The following is an 18892-nucleotide window of genomic DNA, read 5'->3' as shown; positions in this document are numbered from 1 at the left end:
TGACCGAAAAGGAGCAGGCAGAGGAAGGAGAAACCAGGACAGCGGTGTCATAGAAACCAAGAGGAGAGTGTTCTAAGAAGGAGGTCAACATCATTAAATCCTGCTAAGAGGTTGAGGAAGATGAAGACTAAAACATGGGACTTGGATTTAGACCTTTGCAAAGTGGGAAGGAGGGGTTGGGTGCTAGATGAGGGGGGAATGAAATGCTCATGGGTGGTGAGGTGAAGAAATGAGATAGATAGCCCTTCAGGTAAGTCTGGCTACAAAGAGGAAGAAGATGGAGAGGAGCTGATAGCCGAAAGTGGGAAGAAGTCAAGGGAGGGAGGATTTTCTTTTCTTACAATGGCAAAGGCTCGAGTACATTTAAATGCTGATTGGAAAGGCCTAGGAAGGAGGGAGAGGCTGAAAGGTCTGGAAGAAAAGGGATGATTACTGCTGTGAGAATTTTAAACTCCAGCGTGCAGTAGAAAGATAGGATGTGGGTGAAAGTGAAGAAGAGTGCGAGGAAAGGAAGTCAGTGGAGAATGGAAGAGAGCACTGACCAGAGAGGCACCACGTCGGGTCTGCCTACAGAATGTCATTCAGTGTACATTTGTTACTGTCATTTCAGATTTAACTTGTACTTAATCAAGGGCAGAGTCCCTGGGTGGTACAAATGGTTAAACACCTGGGTACTAATTGAAAGGTTAGAGGTTTGAATTCACCCAGAGGTACCGCAGAAGAAAGCCCTGGTGATCTATTTCTGAAAAATCAGTTGTTGAAAACCCTGTGGAGCACAGTTCTGCTCTGACACACACGGGGTTGCCATGAGTCACAGTCAGCTTGACGGCAAGCAGTTTTTATTCAAGGACAGCTTGGACGGTTCTTATTTTCTTGTTATCATCCTTTAATCTGTCAGTAAGCATTTTGGTTCTGCCACTGTAACAGTTTACGAAAGAGAATGAAAATTATGGCATGTTACCTATTGATTTTGCTGCTGCCTGTTTCTGGGAAGACATGCAGGAAAAATAGCTGAGACTAGGAGTTGAGATGAGATTTGGGGATTGCCTGGGTTTCACTTGTTCTTGTTTTCTATTCGCGGTGGTAACCTTTCCCTTTCTCAATTTTTAGGCCTTTTCTGATGCCATTAAAAAGTGGCAGGAGCTATCGCCAGAAACCAGTGGAAAAAGAAAAAAGAGAAAAGAAATGAATCAATATTCTTACATAGATTTCAAATTTGAACAAGGTAATGGCAAACCGTGAGTGTTCCTGACACTGTCTGAAGCTGTGACGTAAAACCTAAGCCCTGTCCTGCACAGTTGGTAGATGAGGCTGAGTGATAGGGTGTTTACGGAATGCCCTGGCGAGCTTGTTCAGGGGAGTAGTTCTGACAGGAACTGTTTGGACTGCACATCACAACCTTCAGAAAGTGGCTACAGTTGCCACTCTCTTCTTCCTGTTTAGAGTACACTATGACAGAAACATTTTGTACAGTGCCAGAGAATTCGTGTGTAGGAAAGTGTTCGGGGCAGCGCTCAAGCTTAGGGGGAAAAAAACTGGTCTTGAAGGTTGGATAAGAATTAGTTTTATCACTAGTAAAATCCTTCCGGACTAGTGGCTGACTGCTTCTCGCAGAGGATCACTTAACCACCTGAGAGAGAGGGCTTTGAGATGTTTCACTACAGAGTGGGCTCCTGCACAGAAAAAACAGACAGCTCTTCAGTAGCCACGTTTATTTAAAAATTCTGTTCTCACTGATAACTGCTGAAAGCCCTTTCCAGAGGTAAAATGGTTGGATTTTACAAAAAAATTCCATCTGAGTTGCTTGTGTTCAAGAAAAGAGTTTGCTGTAACTTTATAAATATCCGTATCTTCTCCCTTTCTTTTTCTCCTGTTTGTCTTTCTCTTCCATCTGTACTTGGTTATATAATTTGATGTCATGTGTGACTAAACAGAAAGTCCATAAGGTGACTACAGAGTTGGGCAGGATTTGGATGTACGAGTTCTTCGGGATCTGATAGCATCTAGGCTGCGATCCTGCAGGTCCCTGAAGCTGGCTGTGGAGAACAGCTGTTCTAACACTATTGCTTTACTGGTCTATAGCAAAATGAGAAAAATAAGGGCAGTGCGTAGGCAGTTTTTCATTCAGCTATGAATGGATCCACAACTTAGACCAAGAATCCTGATATATATAGTCATGGGTTCTTTGCTTCTGACTTTGAGCGGTGGAGAAAGGAAAGTGCTGCTTTGCAAGGCAGTCTATTCTTGTTGGTTAACTGTGTCTTTTAGAAAGTTCTTCCTTTATATCAAGTCAAAATGTACCTTCCTGAAATTTCCTGCCATGCTTTTGATTCATTCCTCTGAAGTGACTCAGAGTCTTATCTGTTCCCTCTCCACCTTCTTGATTGTCCTTCTCTGTGTCTTCTTTACTTGTCAGTATCTGGAAAGTTTAGGTGTACACAGGCCTGGACATAGTGCTCCAAGTGCGGTCTGTTCTGTAGAGACACCAGTGGGATTTAGCATCTGGACTCCGATGCATACAGACTAAGAAGGCCTTAAAAACCAAACCAAACCCACTGCCGTCGAGCCGATTCTGACTCATAGCAACCCTATAGGACAGAGTAGAACTGCCCTATAGAGTTTCCAAGGAGCACCTGGTGGATTTGAACTACCAACCTCTTGGTTAGCAGCCAAAGCACTTAACCACTACATCACCAGGGTTTAGCTTTTTAAAATCAAAACATGTCCCACTGTTGGCTCACAGTAAGCCTTGGTCTTTTCACTCACAGTGGTTGTAAGTCACATACCTCTCTCTTTCTCTCTCAGTTTTGCTACATCTGACGTTTTTCCCTGTAAACGTCATCTTATTAGTTTTAGCCCATTATTTCAGGTATAACTCTTTAATTTTAGATTCAGATTCTTATCTTACACTTAGTAGATCATCTTTAAGGACACTGGAAGTGAGAAATAGGAAATACACTTCCTTTACTTAAATAGTTTAATATTTGTGACTTAGAGGTGCACAGAGCCTTTCTAGGTAGCACATAGGCTAAGAATCCTTCAGCTGTTCCAGGAATCCTGTTTTTTACCTTTTCAGTTTCTTTTTCATCCAAACACTGCTGTTTGAGTTGTACATTGCTTGACTACAAGAGGGAAACAGGGCGTTCCTCCATGGTCCCTTGTATGGTCCTGTGTGTTGATAATTACACAATCCTCTTAACGTAAACTGAAGTGTATTACACATCACCTTTATCAGGGCTGACGGGGGGGAAAAAAAGGACAGAAACTACCAATATCAAGAATGAAGCAGGCTATCACTATAGACCTTACGGACATCAAAAGAGTAGTAATAAGGAATTATTGTGAGCAGCTCTACACACAGACTTGACAGCTTAGACGAATGGACCAATTCTTCAAAACACACCCACTACAAAAACTGCGTAAGGAATAAATAATTTGAATAGCCTTAGAGTCATTAAGGAAATTGAATTCGTAATTTTAAATCTCTCAATAAAGAAGTCTCCAACCCTACTAGGTTTCACTAGAGAATTCTGCCAAACATTTAAAGAACAATTAACACCAATTCTACGGCCTTTTCTGGAAAATAGAAGAGGAGGGAACACTTCTCAGTTAATTTAAGGAAGCCAGTATTTCCAGGACTAGATAAAAACAGCCCAAAAAAGAAAGCTACAGACCAATATCCCTCGTAAACGTAGATGCAGAAATCCTTAACAAAATACTAGGGAATAGAATTCAACAATATATAAAAGAATTATACACCATGACCAAGGGTTTGTTGCCCGGATCTAATATAAAGAAGAAAATTCACATGATTGTATCAATTGATGAAAAAAGGCATTTGATAAAATTCAACACCCGTTCATGATAAAAAACCTCAGAAAGCTCAGAAATAGAGGGAGAGGTTTCCTCAACTTGAAAACATTTATGCAATACCTTTAGCTAAGGTTGCACTCATCGATACAAGTCTGAATGCCTTTCTTTTAAGAGCAGGAACACGGCAAGGATGTCCTCTATTCACTGCTGTTGCACGTAGTACTGGCAGTTCCAGCCAACACAATAAAGCAAGAAAAGGAAATAAAAGGCATACACACCAGAATGAAGAAATTAAACAGTTGTACAACCATTGTCACAATGTTTTAGAGTATCTTCATCACCCCAGAAAGAAACCCTGTGCCCAGTAACAGTCATTTGCCATTTCTCCTAACTCGCTCAGCCCTAGGCAATCACTAATGAATTTCTGTCTCTCTAGATCTGCCTGTTCTGGACATTTTACTTAGATGGAATGATACAGTCTGTGACTTTATTTTGGGGTAATTGTGGATTCCTGTGCAGTTGCAGAAAGGAGTACAGAGAGACCCTGTGCACCCTTTAACTATTTTGCCCCAGTGGAACATCTTAGAAACCTACAGTACAATATCATTACCAGCACATTGACATTGATACTGTCAAGATATAGAACATTTCCATCACCACAAGGATCCCTCATGTTGCTACTTCCCTCCAGTCCCCACGCTGTCTGCAACTGCTGGCAACCACTAATCTGTTCCCCGTTTGTATAATTTTGCATTTCAAACGTGTGATATAAATGGAATCATACAGTACATAACCATTTGGGGTTCACTTTTTCACTCAGCATTATTTTCTGGAAATTCATCCATATCATTGTATTTGTCAGTAGTTTGTTGCTTTTTATTGCTGAGGAACATCTCATGGCATAAGGAGCCCTGGTGACATAACAGTTAAGCACTGAACTGCTAACTGAAAGGTTGGCAGCTTGAACCCCCCCAGTGGCTCTGTGGGAAAAAGACCTGAGATCTGCTCCTATAAAGATTATAGCCTAGAAAACTCTATGGAGCAGTTCTACCCTGTCACAAGGGGTGATCGTGAGTCAAAAATTGACTCAGTGGCACCCAGCAACAGCAGCATTTTATGGTACAGAGGTGCCACACAATTTATTTACCCATTCAGCCATTGGAAGACGTCTGGTTGTTTCCAGTTTTGGGCTATTACAGATAAAGCTGTTGTGGACATTCGTGGTGTCACTACACACCTTTCAGAGTGGCAGAAATAAAAATTGACACCACCAGTTGCTGGTGAGGATACAGAGAAGCTGGATCACTCGTACATTGCTGGTGGGAAAGTAAGATGACGCCACCACCAGGGAAACAGTTTGGTATTTTCTTAAAACTAAACCTGCAGCTCCCGTTCAGTTGCACTGCTGGGCATTTACTCCAGGGAACTGAAAACTTGTGTTCACACAAGAACCTTTCAGCTGCATGTGAATCTACAGCTACCTCAGAATAAGAAACTTAATTAAAAAATACGTTAAAACTCATGAGATGTAGCCAAAGAAATAGAGGAAAATTGGTAGCTTAAATTTCATCTGTTTAAAAAATAGAAGTGAAAATAAAGGTTATGAATTTAATGGGAGAAGCTAGGAAAAGAACTGAATAAAGACAAAGTAGGAGAAAATCATAGAGCAAAAATTACTTTTAAAAAACTTAAGCAGAAACCATAATGATATTCACATCTATTGAGGGAGCACTTCGTATGTACCAGGCACTGTTCTGAGTGCCTTATGTCAATTAGTTCATTTACACTTCACATAGCCCTTGGGGGTGTATGTGCTATTAGCCATCATTTTACAGATAAGAAAACTGAAGCACAGAAAGGTTATGGAACTTGCAGAGATTACACAGTAAGTAACTGAGCAGGGAGGGATTCCAGCCCTGGCAGTCTGACTTCAGAGCCTGCTCTCCTAAACACTGCACTGCACCACACTTGGGGAACCAAAAACTGGTTTTCTGAATAAAACTTTTTTAAAAAACGAGGATGAGCAAGGGAAAAAATTGTTAAAAATCAAGAGTTTACCAAAAATAGATCTTTGTGAATAAATTGAAACTCTAGATGGAATAGGCAGGTTCTAGAAAAATATGTTACCAAATCAACAGAAAAAGTAGAAAACCTGAACAGATCAATTACAAAGCCTGCTATGTTATTCTAAATGTTATTTATTGTTGTGAATCTAGGTTCTACTCTTTCAGCTGTTCTGTGTATTCAAAAACATCAAAATAGGAAGGTGAAACACGTACATACAACAAACACATTTGCACCTACCAGAATGGCACTAAAAACTGATGGTACCGAGTTTTGTTGAGAATGTGGAATAACTAGAACTCACCTACACTCTTGGTGGAGGGACGTGTAAATTGGTACAACCACTTTGGAAGACTGGCACTGTTTTCTTACACCGCAGATCATCAAGCAGTTCCATTCCTTCATACGTTCCCAACTGAAGTGTGGACCTTTGTTCACCAGTAGACAGCTACAAGCAGCCTTATTCATAATACCCAGAACTAAACCCAAATATCCGTCAATAGTAGACTGGAAAATGAGTTGGGGTATACTCGCACTATTCAGAATTGACAGATCAGTGGAGAGACTCCAACTGGAGCATAGCAAGGGGAGAGGAAACCTGAAGGTCAGAACGTGCCTGGTAGGTTCAGGGAATGATAAGGAGCCTGGATCTCTCAAAGGGTCAGTGCTATAGGAGAGTAATGCGGTCAGTGGAGGGCCCAGAGTGCAGAAGACTGAGAGGCTGGCCTAGATTCCTGGCAACAGTTGTCTGAATGATTTTGGATTGTCTTATATCTTCTAGGTGATAGAAAAATAGAAAAAAGGATGTTCTTTCTGGAAAATAAACGGCGACATTGTAGATCATATGACCGACGTGCCCTTCTTCCAGCCGTGCAACAAGAGCAGGAATTCTATGAGCAGAAAATCAAAGAGATGGCAGAGGTAAGGAAGATGTGCTCTGATGTCGAGCGTGTTTCTGGGGGTTGTATTATTTTGTATTCTCACTAGAATGTCAGAGTGTCTGTTTCCCACAGCTTCAACAAAGCATGTTGTCAAAGTTCGTTTTTTTGCCCTTTCTGGTAGGTATGGAATGATATCCTAATCTGACTGTGTTTTTAATTTGCTTTTGTCCTATTAGGAGTGAGATTAAGCACGTTATACTTTTAAAAGTCATTTTCCCTCTTCTGTGTGAACTCTGTATCTTCTACCACTTTTTCTGTCAGCTTGTTGATCTTTCTCTTAAGTTTTAGCAGCCCTTTATCTGTTAGCAGTATTATCCTTTCGTGGTATCAGTTACAAGTATTTTTTTTCCAGTTTGACATTTGGCTTTTTTGTTTGCTTATGGTATTCTTCGCTATTCGGAAGTGTTTTGTGTCAGTTTCTTCCCTTAGTGCTTCTGCACTTTGAGTCAGAGTTAAGAAAAATTTCACCATGTTTTGTAATACTTGATGATTTCATTTTTCCATTTAGTTCTCTGATCCATTTTAAATTTATTCTCGGGTAGCTTTTTAAACTACTAAACTACACCCCTGAGGAAATGATTATTAATAATAAAGTTCTTTTATGTTCATGGAAATAAGTACTACATGGTATGTGGCATCTTTATTAAATGTGTGTCTTTATTACAAGAAACTCTTTTTTTGTTTGTTTCTCAGCATGAAGACTTTTTGCTTGCCTTGCAGATGAATGAAGAACAATATCAAAAGGTAGTTTGAAATCTCACCTACTTCATTGATTCTGGGTATTTTCTTGGGCTGTTCCCTCTCATCAGATTTTTCAGCATTTTGATGGCAGATATGTTCATGTATAACCACCTTTTGATCTGCTGATACATGAACCAGTACGAAAACCAAACCTGTTGCTGTCGAGTTGTTTCTGACTTATAGTGGCCGTATAGGACAGAGTAGAACTACCCCATAGGGTTTCCAAGGAGCGGCTGGTGGATTTGAACTACAGACCTTTTGATTGGCAGCCATAGCTCTTAACCACTGTGACACCAGGGCTCCTGAACCAGTATGGTCCCTCTTAATTGACACCAGAATTGAAGGTGAGGTAACGATAGAGGTGTTCCTGTTAAAGAGCATTTTCTAGAATCCATTAGGGAGACTCTTAGAAGAAAATTTGGAGCTCAGGTATCACTTGTACAGTTAAACTGAGAGCTGTGTCCAACCTCGAGGCCAGATGACTTTTTTGTATGTTTTTTACATCCTTACGTAGCAGCATTTTCTAATGTGGTTAAGAATAGGTTAGTGACTGGATTGATCATTGCAGTTAATATAAAAAGAGTAAATTTCCTGGTTCTCAGGCTGCTTGAGGCTGCTGCTTCTGTTAGCAACTATCAACTATCAGTAGTCCCTTAAGATAAACTGTACGTTACTCTCAGAGGTTTGACCTGCTGTGCTTGACCCCCTCGTGTTCCTGTCTTACAACTAGGAGAGAAAAATTCAACTTGGAAAATTTTTTTGGGTAACATCTCTTGTACCTCTTGGTTCCTGACTTTTACAGTCATATCTAGCATCTAATTACAGGTATGATAGTACTGCTGGCACCTTGCAATTCATGAATATGGTAACTTTATATGAAGAATTACTCCAAATAAAACAAAAAGTTCGAGACATAAGGAAAGCAAATGGGATCAGCCAGACGGTGATGACTCAAAAACACAGATGTCAAAGGTGCAGGAGGGTGGTTTGAAGAACATTATTTCATGATTATAAGCTTGGAGCAAAAAGACGTATTTCTTAATGTATTATGTTAGGTATATAGCATGTAATTTTAAACGGACTTAGGTTGTTGTTAGGTGCCGTCTAGCTGATCTCAACTCATATATGGCCCTCTGTGACAGAGTAGGACTGCCCTATGGGGTTCGTAGGCTGTGATCTTTACAAGAGTGGAGCATTGGGTCTTTCTCTCACAGAACTGCTGGGTGGGTTCAAAGTGCCAGCCTTTTTGGTTAGCAGCCAAGCGCTTAACTGTTAGGCCACCAGCACTCCTAAATAGGCATATAAAACTCTATTATTAATATCCAAAAAATAGTTCTCCAAAGAATATGGGAAGTATGAAAATCTTGCTGTCTTTAGCTATGGGTTAGTGCTAGCTAGCTATGTTGTACTAGCATCTTGAGCTAGATAATACAGCACAAAACAGCTCTTCCTTGTTTTATGGCTTCTGGAGATGCTTTTTACCTTAGGATGCCTTTGGGAGGGGTAGAGACAAGACTGCCCCCTACCTGAACTGCCCCCTACTTGAACTGCCCCCTGCCTCATTTTATTTGTATTTCTGATGGCCTGCAGGATGGTCAACTGATCGAGTGCCGCTGCTGCTATGGGGAGTTTCCATTTGAGGAGCTGACGCAGTGTGCAGACGCTCACTTGTTCTGCAAAGAGTGTCTCATCAGATACGCTCAAGAGGCAGTCTTTGGGTCTGGAAAGGTAAGAAGTGTGTAATATCTCCTTACATAGGAAACATTCACAGAGTCTGTAGACACCAGGTTTATATACAAGTTTAAATGTCTCGAAAGTGCCTTTTTTGGGCTGAAGTGAGCTCTGTTAAGGTACACTAAGTATATGTCTTCCTAGACTTGCCCTGATTTGTGTGATCATGAGTGCAGCAGATTTCTTCTCAGAGAACGGTGTGCTTCCATGCCCTCATGTAGAGAAGCACGCTTCACTTACCTTCCTGTTCGTAATCACAGTGAAGGATGAACTGAAAAAGAAAACTTTGCAGCCTATTTGAGTGTATCAGAGAGCAATGATATGTTTTTACAAATGTTTTTACGCATCTTATAGTTGAATAAAAATGAGTGGCTTTATATAACACCGAAGTCACCAGCATTACACAGTGTAGAAAGGAGTTTGGTTTTGTTTTGTCTTAATGAACACTTAAAAACCAAACTTGCTTTTTACCAAAACCCAACCAATATTCACCTCATATAATATCAATTATTATAAAGTCAATTTTAGTTTAGTTGATAACTGATGAACAGTTATTACATAGTGATTGTGGTAGGCAGAATAAAGGTCTCACAATCATGTCTACGTCCTGATCCTTAGAACCTGTGAACGTGACAAAGGTGAACTAAGGTCGCCAGTCAAATAGGGAGATTATCCAGGCGGGCCCAAGAAATCAGTGGGTCTTGAAAGGTGGAAGAGGGAGACAGAAAAGAAGATGACAGTGACGTGACCTAAGAAGGAGAGCTGGCTGTGATGATGGCGGAAGAGAGCCATGAACCAAGGAATGCAGGCAGCCTCTAGAAGCTGGCAAGGGCAAGGAAGTACATTCTCCCCTAGATCTTCCAAAAGGAATGTAGCCCTGCCAACACATTGATTTTAAGCCAGTGAGGCCTGGGTTGGATTTCTAGTTTACAGAACTGTAAATTAATAAATTTGTATTGTTTTACGCCACTAAGTCTGTGGTAATTGGTTGTAGGAGCAATAGAAAACTAATGGCAGTAGTTAAGACCGTGGTCTTTTTAAGATCACCAGTGATAAGACACATCTCTATCTTGTCCTCCCTGGTGTGGTGTCCTGGGAAGGGCACAGTATAACCTTTATGGCATTCTTGCCTGAAATGCCAAATGTGAATGTAACCATGAGAAAACCTCAAACACCACTATCCAGCAGTAGAGGTGCCCCTCCCTACCCCCCTCTTCCCTCCACTGCCATGGTGTCAGTGGAGACCACCTGAAGAACCTGGACTTAAAATCTCCACCCAGAAGGAATTAGGCATTCTTCCCCTTCCTCATGATGTTTAGCAGAGACCAAAGGGGAGTCTGGACATCCACCAGCACCACTCCAGGATTACAGTGAAGGCCAAGTGGAAAGCCTGGAATTTTTTATGACCACCACCACCACCATCACCACCACCACCACCACCACCCCCGCCACCGCCGCCGCCCCATCAGTGGTAGAGGGTCAGTACCCTCCTTCCCTCACCAGAACCTTTTCACTGGAGGCCTGATGAAACAGAAGATTTTAAATAAGATTCAGGGTCTCATAATACCTAAAACGTCCACCACACAAGTGAAAACCACTCATCATATTAACAACCAGGAAAATCTCAACTTGAATGAGAAAAGACATCATGACAAGGACTTTGAGGCATTTTTATGATAAAAACAAAAAACAACAACAAAAAAATAAGCCGGTTTAAAAAGCAATTTACGAACTAGCTTTAAACAAATGGAAAAAATAGAAAGTCTCAGCTAAGATTTAAAGAAGAACCAAATGGAAATTTTAGAACTGAAAAATACAGTAACCTAAATGAAAACTCATTCGGTGGGCTCAATAGAAGAATGGAGATGGCAGAGGAAAAAAAAAAAATTCGGTGAATGGAATGAAAATTAATCAACGGAGCCTCAGGGGCCTGTGGCACAACAACAGAAGATCTAATGTTTGTGTCATAAGAGTCCCAGAAGGAAAGCAGAGAGAAAGTGGGGCTAAAAAAACTTTTGAATAAATGGAAGAAGAGAAAATAGTTGCCTTTGAGTCGACTCCACCTCATGGCAACCCCACATGTGTTAGAGTAGAACTGTTCTCTGGCGTTTTTAATAGCTGATTTCTCGGAAGTTGATTGTCAGGCCTTTCTCCCAAACTATCTCTGGGTAGCGCTGAACTTCCAACCTATGGTTAGCAACAGAATACATTAACTATTTGCAGCATCTAAGGACTCTGTAAATGAGTTACCGTCGAGTCAACTCTGATTTATGCCGACTCAATGTATGTCAGAGTAGACCTGTGCCCTGTAAGGTTTTCAGTGGCTGCGATCTTTTAGAAATAGATCACCAGGCCTTTCTTCCAGGACACCTCTGGATAGATTGAGGCTTCCAACCTGTTGGTTAATAGCCAAGCATGTTAACTGTTGGCACCACCCAGGGACTCTGTTGAAGAAATAATGACTGAAATTTCACAAATTTGGCAAAAGACATAAACCTACAGATTGACGAGGCTGACTGCAACCCAACCAGAATAAGTCCAAAGAGATCTATACTCAGACACATCTTAATCCAACTTTTGCACACTAAAGACAAAGACTCTTGTAGCAGCTAGAGATACAACACATTACGTATAGAGGAACAACAAAGTTGGACCCATAATTACATACCCAGGCAAATTATCATTCAGGAATGATGGTGAAATCAAGACATTCTCAGAGGAAGGAAAATGAAGAGAATTTGTCACTAGCCGTTCTTCACTAAAGAAAAATAGGTAAAAGAAACTTCTTCAAGACACAAAGGAAATGATTTAAAAAAAAAAAAGGAAAGTAACATGTTCCTAGTAATATCGGGAATGAAGGTAGGAGAACAGAAAGTAGGAAATATAGGTTAATATAGTAAGTTATTCTTCCTGGAAACAGGGAACAAACAGCCATAAGATGGTAGACTAAAGACCTCACGTGTTCATATGTAATTAATAATAAAGGACAGATTGGCACAATGGATTAAAACCAGAAACAAAAACTTTCAGAGTAAAGAAAATTACCAGAGATAAAGGGGGATGTTATATAGTAATAAAAAGATTAATCCACCAAGAATAGATAAACCAATTGCCATCGAGTTGATTCCAACTCACAGCGACCCTATGGGACAGAGTAGAACTGCCCCATAGACTTTCCAGGGAGCGCCTGGTGGATTCAAACTGCCAGCCTTTTGGTTAGCACTTCACCACTGTGCCCCTAGCGTTTCCCAAGAATACGTAGCAATCCTAAATTTCTGTACACCAAACAGCAGAGCTGCAGAACACATGAAGCAAGAACTGATAGAATTGAAAGGAGGCATAGACAAATCTGCAATTATAGTTGGAGACTTCAACACCCCTCTTTCAAAAATGGGTAGTACTAGTAGATATCATCAGGGATATAGAAGAAAACTTAACACCCATCAACCAACAGGATCTGGTTGACAATGATAGAACATTCCACCCAAGAACAGCAGAATCCAGGCAGGTTCTTTTTAAGCCCTCTGGGAGCATTTACTAAAAGTAGACACTGAACTGTGACCTCCCTCCATCTGTCTCACATTCTTCACGTATTGTGATTTGGGCTGATCGAGGCCATCTAGTGGTATCAGAGATGGAGCTGGTGTTTTTGCTTCATGATTTCCTTGTTTTGATTGTGATCATTTTCAGAGAAGAGGGTCCAGAGAGAGTTCTACTCTGCCATCTCACAATCTGTTTTTTTAACCACCTATTTGCCTCCTGTTGAAAATGCATGTAACCACTGAGATTGTGTTCTGGAAAATTGGTTGAATTTTCCTTTTTCATTGCAGTCCGAGCTCAGCTGCATGGAAGGGAGCTGCACGTGCTCCTTCCCGACCAGTGAACTGGAGAAGGTGCTTCCCCAAACCATCCTGTATAAATACTACGAGCGGAAAGCGGAAGAAGAGGTTGCCGCAGCCTACGCTGATGAGCTCGTCAGGTGAGTGCTCAGAGTCCGGGGTTCGTCCATCATGTTGTTCTGAATCAGGGTGTCACTCCCCATCCTGAAGACCACCTGAGCACTTCCACCAGGAGATGAGAATTCCTTAGCAAAGCCATGACTTCTAGATCACTTGGCATTTCTTGCTGAAAAACAAAAAAGGATAGTGTTATTGATGGGGAAATCTGCAGCTCAAATTTTTATCAACATTCCCTAGAAGGTTCTTAATCTTTGATAGGTACAACCATTGGCCATTGAGTTGGAGGAAAAATGACATGTGCCAGGGGGTCTCACCAAGGCTGCTGTTATTGGGTGCCATCAAGTTGATTCCAACTCATAGTGACCCCATGTGACAGTAGAACTGCCCCATGGAGTTTCCAGGGCTGTAATCTCTGTGGGAGCAGATCTTTCTCTCACGTAAAGCCAGGCCTTTCTCCTGCAGAGCTCGGGGTGGGTTTGAACCAACAACCGTTTGGTTAGCAGCCAAGCTCTTGACCACTGTGCCACCAGGGGACCTTCTCTCAGCAAGGTACAGGGTGTGATTATTGAGTGTTTTACACTGAGCCAGCCCCCAGGATGCTGTCTGTATTTTGTGATGAGAGCCAGCACAAAGGGGTGTTCTCTCCATGTTTGATGAAAACCAAGGAGTAAGAAAGAAGTATGTAATTTTAGTGAGGAGTCCCTGGGTGGTGCAAATGGTTAGTGTGCTCACAGCTAACCAAAAGGTTGGAGGTTCAGGTCCACCCAGGGGTACCTCAGAAGAAGGGCCTGGTGATCTACTTCCAAAATGTCAGCCATGAACAACCAACGGACCACAGTCCTACGGTGACACACATGGGGTCGCCATGAGTCAGAGTTGACTTGATGGCAACTGTTTGTTTTTTGTTATTGTTTTTGTTTTTAAATGAATTGTACACTTAAAAGTGGTTAAAATGGCAACTGTTTTTGTTATATGTATTTTACCACAATAAAATTTTTAAAAGAGGGAAGGGTACTGAGCCTTTCGTACAAATTAAAAAAAAAAAAAAAGGCAATATGGCTGTCCAACTCAAAACCCTGTCTTGGTATGAACAGTCCCATGGAACCTAATCAGACTCAAGTGTTGCAGGTAAATACAAATCTGCTCTTCGACTCTAGGTGTCCCTCCTGTAGCTTTCCTGCACTGTTGGACAGTGATGTGAAGAGGTTCAGCTGTCCCAATCCTCGCTGCCGAAAGGTAGGGAGACAAGTTTTTTCCTACGTGTGTGTCCGAATTACAATTAGTTCGGGCTGCCCTAATGGCCCAGTTGTCAGTTGTTTGTAATTGTTGTTTATCTGCAAGTGGACCCAGGAGAAGGATTTGAGTGCTTGCCTTTTCATGAACGAAAATGAAGATTGGTACTTTGCGAACGAACAGTGGTTGACGTGGTTACAGGGATGTGGGCTGCTTGTGGAATTAGAGCCACAAAGCTCTGAGTGTCTGTTTTGGGCTCTCTTCTTATAAGGGCAGATGCAAGAATGTATGTGAAGGTTTTGTTTTTCTTCTGCCGCACCAGCATTTTTCTTGCTGGTTCTTCTTCCTACCCTGTACTCAAATCCCCACCCCCACCCACTTCCTACCGTTCTCAAAGTCCACACGCCGCTTCTCTCACTGAAGGACTAGGCATCATTGTGGCATCTTTACCTAGTCTGGTAGGTGATTCACATAACTCTTTTCCTTATAAGAACTGACTGTTGGATGAGACAAGAGCTATCTGGTTACCTCACTTCTGAAAATCTTTTCACTCTTCAGCTGTGCTCCTACCCTGTGAACTAAGAATGTCTTAAAATTTGTCACCTGTTTATAAGCCACTTACAGTTTTTAGTTAATATTGGCATCTACCTAGACGAGCGTGTAAATTTTAAACCGTGTTCTAAAACAGCATCATTGGAGTCAAACATGGCAATATCTTTTTCTTATGGAGGAATAAAGTTAGAGAGTGGGGAAGAAGGAAGAAAATAAACAAATGAATGAGCTAAAACTTGGCTCCTTTTGATTTTTACATTAACATTTCTGTGTGGAATTGGATGCATTCTTAAAACTGATGTAGCCATTTAAAAATTGGGCCCCGCCCCAGGCTATTGCTATAGCAGTTGTTCCAGCAGCCTCTGGCATCTTGGAACTAAGAAACCATAGTAACTTTGTTTTCTGTGCTCGCAGTGTGTCAGGCACTGGCTTGCCTAGGATGGGGCCGCCCAAGCTAAAACACATAGGCAAGGAGGCAGTAGGCAAGGGATGAAAGGGTGGGAGGTACAGTGAAAATGGAGAGATGTTCTAGGCCCATGGAGCAGCAGCCCATGATGTACAAGGAGTAAGAAGGGGTAGCCTCATGAGCTGATTGGGCAAAACCATGCAAGACTTTGAAGTCCATCCTGAGGAGTCTGGACGCAGCCCTGATTTGGGTGGAGGTGATGTCAGGGAGATCTGTTTGCTGTGGAAGGAGGTGCTGGGAACCACATTTCCTAGTAGAGTGCCATACAATTTGGAAGGTAAAAGAGGAGGCGGGAGGCTATTATTCTCAAAAGACAGTTCCAGACAGCTGTGAGGCTCACGTGGGTCTGAGACAGCATCCAGGTGTCTCGAGAACCCTCCAACCTGAAACATCAGTGAGAGTTTTTCAGAAGTTCTTAATACATTAGGCAGATGCACCAGATACTTTGCTTTCCCTGTGGTAGGACTGTACATGCCCTGTTGAACTTGGAGATGGCCAGGTAGCTTATTTTGGCCAGTGCAATGTGGGTGTTAAGTGAGAGCAGTCACTTGAGGGAAAAGAGCAAGCACCGTGGGTCTTTTCCCTCTGCTGAGGTGGAGACACAGCATGAACGAGAAATAAATCTTTGTTGTAAGCTCCTAAGGTTTGCATTTGTTCCGACAGCATAACCTAGCCTGCCCCGGCTGATAATGAGAACCAGAACTCTGGGTGTGGAGAAGAATAATAGAGATAGGATTAGGTGGTGATACTCTGAATGTGAGGATGAGGAAAGTGACTCAAGTTTCTCTGGTTGGGGTAACTAAGTAGATGGCGTTACTCATAAAATTGGAAATAGAACAGAAAATGATTTCAGACAAGGGAAAATTAATTCCGTTTGGACATGTTGAGTTTTGAGAGTGGGGTCGTCCAGGATGCATGGGGACGTCCAGGATGCATATGTTTTCCCAATGTCCGGCACAGAGTGAGTGCTTAGAAAATGCTTGGTAAGTGACTAGGGTTAAGAACACAATGACAGTCTAGGCTGGAGAAAGATTTCAGAATCAAGAATGAAAAGCAGTTGTGCCCTTGGGAACAGGCAGAGGCCGGGGAGCCCAACAGGGAGCACCAGAAATTGGGGTGGGGCGATCTAGGAATTATGTCACAGGGGCTCAAGAATGCTGTTAGCCACTTCAAGGGACACAGTAGCAGGGGATGGGGTCTGAGGACGATGGTTTCAGGGGACATCCAGGTCAATTGGCATAACAAAGTTTATTAAGAAAATCTTCTACATCCTGCTTTGGTGAGTGGCATCTGGGGTCTTAAAAGCTAGCAAGCAGCCATCTGAAATGCATCAGTTGGTCCCAACTCACCTGGAGCAAAGGAGAATGAAGAACACCAAAGTCACAAGGAAAATATGAGCCCAAGAGACAGAAAGGACCATGTAAACCAGAGACTCCGTCAGCCGGAGACCACCCTGACGGAGAACACAACAGAGTCCTTGATGCAGCAGGAGAAAACTGTGGTGCAGAACTCAAATTCTAGTAAAAAGACCGGACTTTGTGGTCTGACTGAGACTGGAGGGACTGAAGACAAGGTCCCTGTACTCTCTGTTAGCCCAGAACTAAAACCATCCCTGAAGCCAACTCTTCAGACAACAATTAGACTGGACGGTAAAACATAAAATGATATTGTTGAGGAGTGTGCTTCTTAGCTCAAGTGGCTACCTGAGACTAAGTGGGCAGCTCCTGTCTGGAGGCGTGATGAGAAGGCAGAGAGGGACAGGAGCTGGTTGAAGGGACACAGGAAACACAGAGTGGGGAGGAGAAGCGTGCTGTCACATTATAGAGATAGCAAATAAGGTCATATAACAATGTATGTTTTGTATGAGAAACGAATTGTAAACTTTCACTTAAAGCACAAAAAATAAGTAAATAAGAATGCTGTTAGCATCTTGATTAGAATCACATCTCTCTGTGAACTTAGGAAAAGTATTACCTTAAAAATGTTGGCTGCTGCTGTCTAAGTTCAGAGTGTGTCTTTCCACTCATTCGAATCTATTCGTGTCCCTTGGTACTGTTTTAAAGTGAAGAGAATACATAGTAGAGCTTTATCGGTTAGTGTGCTTTGGAACTTGACTCTCATCCGCAGTGGTCACGTTCACATTCTAGACACATTTTCTGCTGCTTAGGGTCAGGTCTGCAGGTGCTTGGCTGGAAGCACCATGGAAAATAAGGTAAAAACTGCATCTCATGGAAGCCTGAACAGTGACAGCACATGGAGCTGGATCGGCCAGCCAAGCAGGTCACAGAGAAGTGCCCACCGTGTCGTTAGAAAGGAAAGGGGGAGCGCTTACAATGCCAGTCAGCTGGTCTTCATTTATGAGCCTGCAGAGAGTCGCCACTAGATGGCACTGATACTCCGTGAGGAAAGGTGACTGCTGTTTCTTTAGTCTGGGGCATTTGAAAAGTATGCATGTCAGCAAAATATGGCCTTGGAAGCAGATGGCAGTGTTTTTACTTTTCTCACTTGTGCAAATTCTCTTGACATTCTTCCTCCTCAGCAAGATGGGTAAGCCAACCACTAATCCTTGAGGATTCCTAATGTTTAAGAAATGAGCCATATAACTAATTGTGCCCCACGTGAGGCAAAGGGCATCTGCCTCCTTGTTGCAGAGTCTTTGCCAGTAATCGGAACTCCAGTTTGATTTCTAGGAACTTATCACTTGGAGATGAGGAGTTAATATTAATTCGTTATCTGGAGGAGGGATGGCGTGCCTGGAATGATTCGCCTGGAATCCCTGAAGAATAAGAGGCTCTGTCTTTGATAAAACAGGGAGTGAGTCTTTGTTTCTCTGATACGATGGAATGCTTTTGTCAAGGCCCCAAGCTCCCTCGTGGGTTCCAAGATAAAGAATTCATCAGTTTGTTTTCAGTGCTGCTTTTAGAAACAGATCGAATGTTTGGTGTGGGACAGCAGAGGGTGAGATAAAAAGCAATTTGAAAGTGATGTTTCTGGAAGATTTACTCCTAGGTAGGGTCAGAAATTTATTGAATCTTTTTCCTCCCTTGTAGAACCATAACTTGGCTACATAAACCCAGAGGTATGTAAGTAGAGGTTTTCAGAAAGTGAACCAAGGCCACGAGGTGAAGGTTTAGGAGCGCTCACAAAGCGAGTGCTGAGGAGATGAGACCGTTTGGGGGTGCGACTGTAATCAGGATAATTGTGAGAACACTTAGTGTGGCACCTTCCGTACAAAGCCCGAGGGTGTGACTGTGGCTGTGTAACTGCATGTCTCTGGTATTTATTTCTCTTTATTCTCTCTCACCTCCCTACTTTGTACCCTTTCCAGTCTCCACCCTAGCCTTTGTGACATTCAGTATGACTGACTCTCTGGCAGTGGAATGTAATCAAAA

General features: G+C 42.2%; 1 protein-coding gene across 4 annotated transcripts in view; it reads left to right on the top strand.

Moving 5' to 3' along the window:
- RNF216 (ring finger protein 216) overlaps positions 1-18892 on the top strand; it is a 161867-nt gene that overhangs the window by 57026 nt on the left and 85949 nt on the right. For all 4 annotated transcript variants that reach the window (XR_007519747.1, XR_007519748.1, XM_049904808.1 and 1 more), the window contains exons 8-13: positions 1111-1225; positions 6659-6798; positions 7512-7562; positions 9150-9287; positions 13121-13269; positions 14407-14485. Coding sequence is in view for 2 of the 4 variants with exons in the window: in XM_049904808.1 (XP_049760765.1) it covers positions 1111-1225; positions 6659-6798; positions 7512-7562; positions 9150-9287; positions 13121-13269; positions 14407-14485 (672 nt within the window). In the remaining 2 variants the exon portion in view is untranslated. The remainder of the gene's footprint in view (positions 1-1110; positions 1226-6658; positions 6799-7511; positions 7563-9149; positions 9288-13120; positions 13270-14406; positions 14486-18892) is intronic.

Source organism: Elephas maximus, chromosome 12 (assembly GCF_024166365.1).
Source record: "Elephas maximus indicus isolate mEleMax1 chromosome 12, mEleMax1 primary haplotype, whole genome shotgun sequence".
NCBI lineage: Eukaryota > Metazoa > Chordata > Mammalia > Proboscidea > Elephantidae > Elephas > Elephas maximus.
The sequence above is the reverse complement of the archived record's forward strand: the minus strand, read 5'-3'. Positions and strand labels throughout refer to the sequence as shown.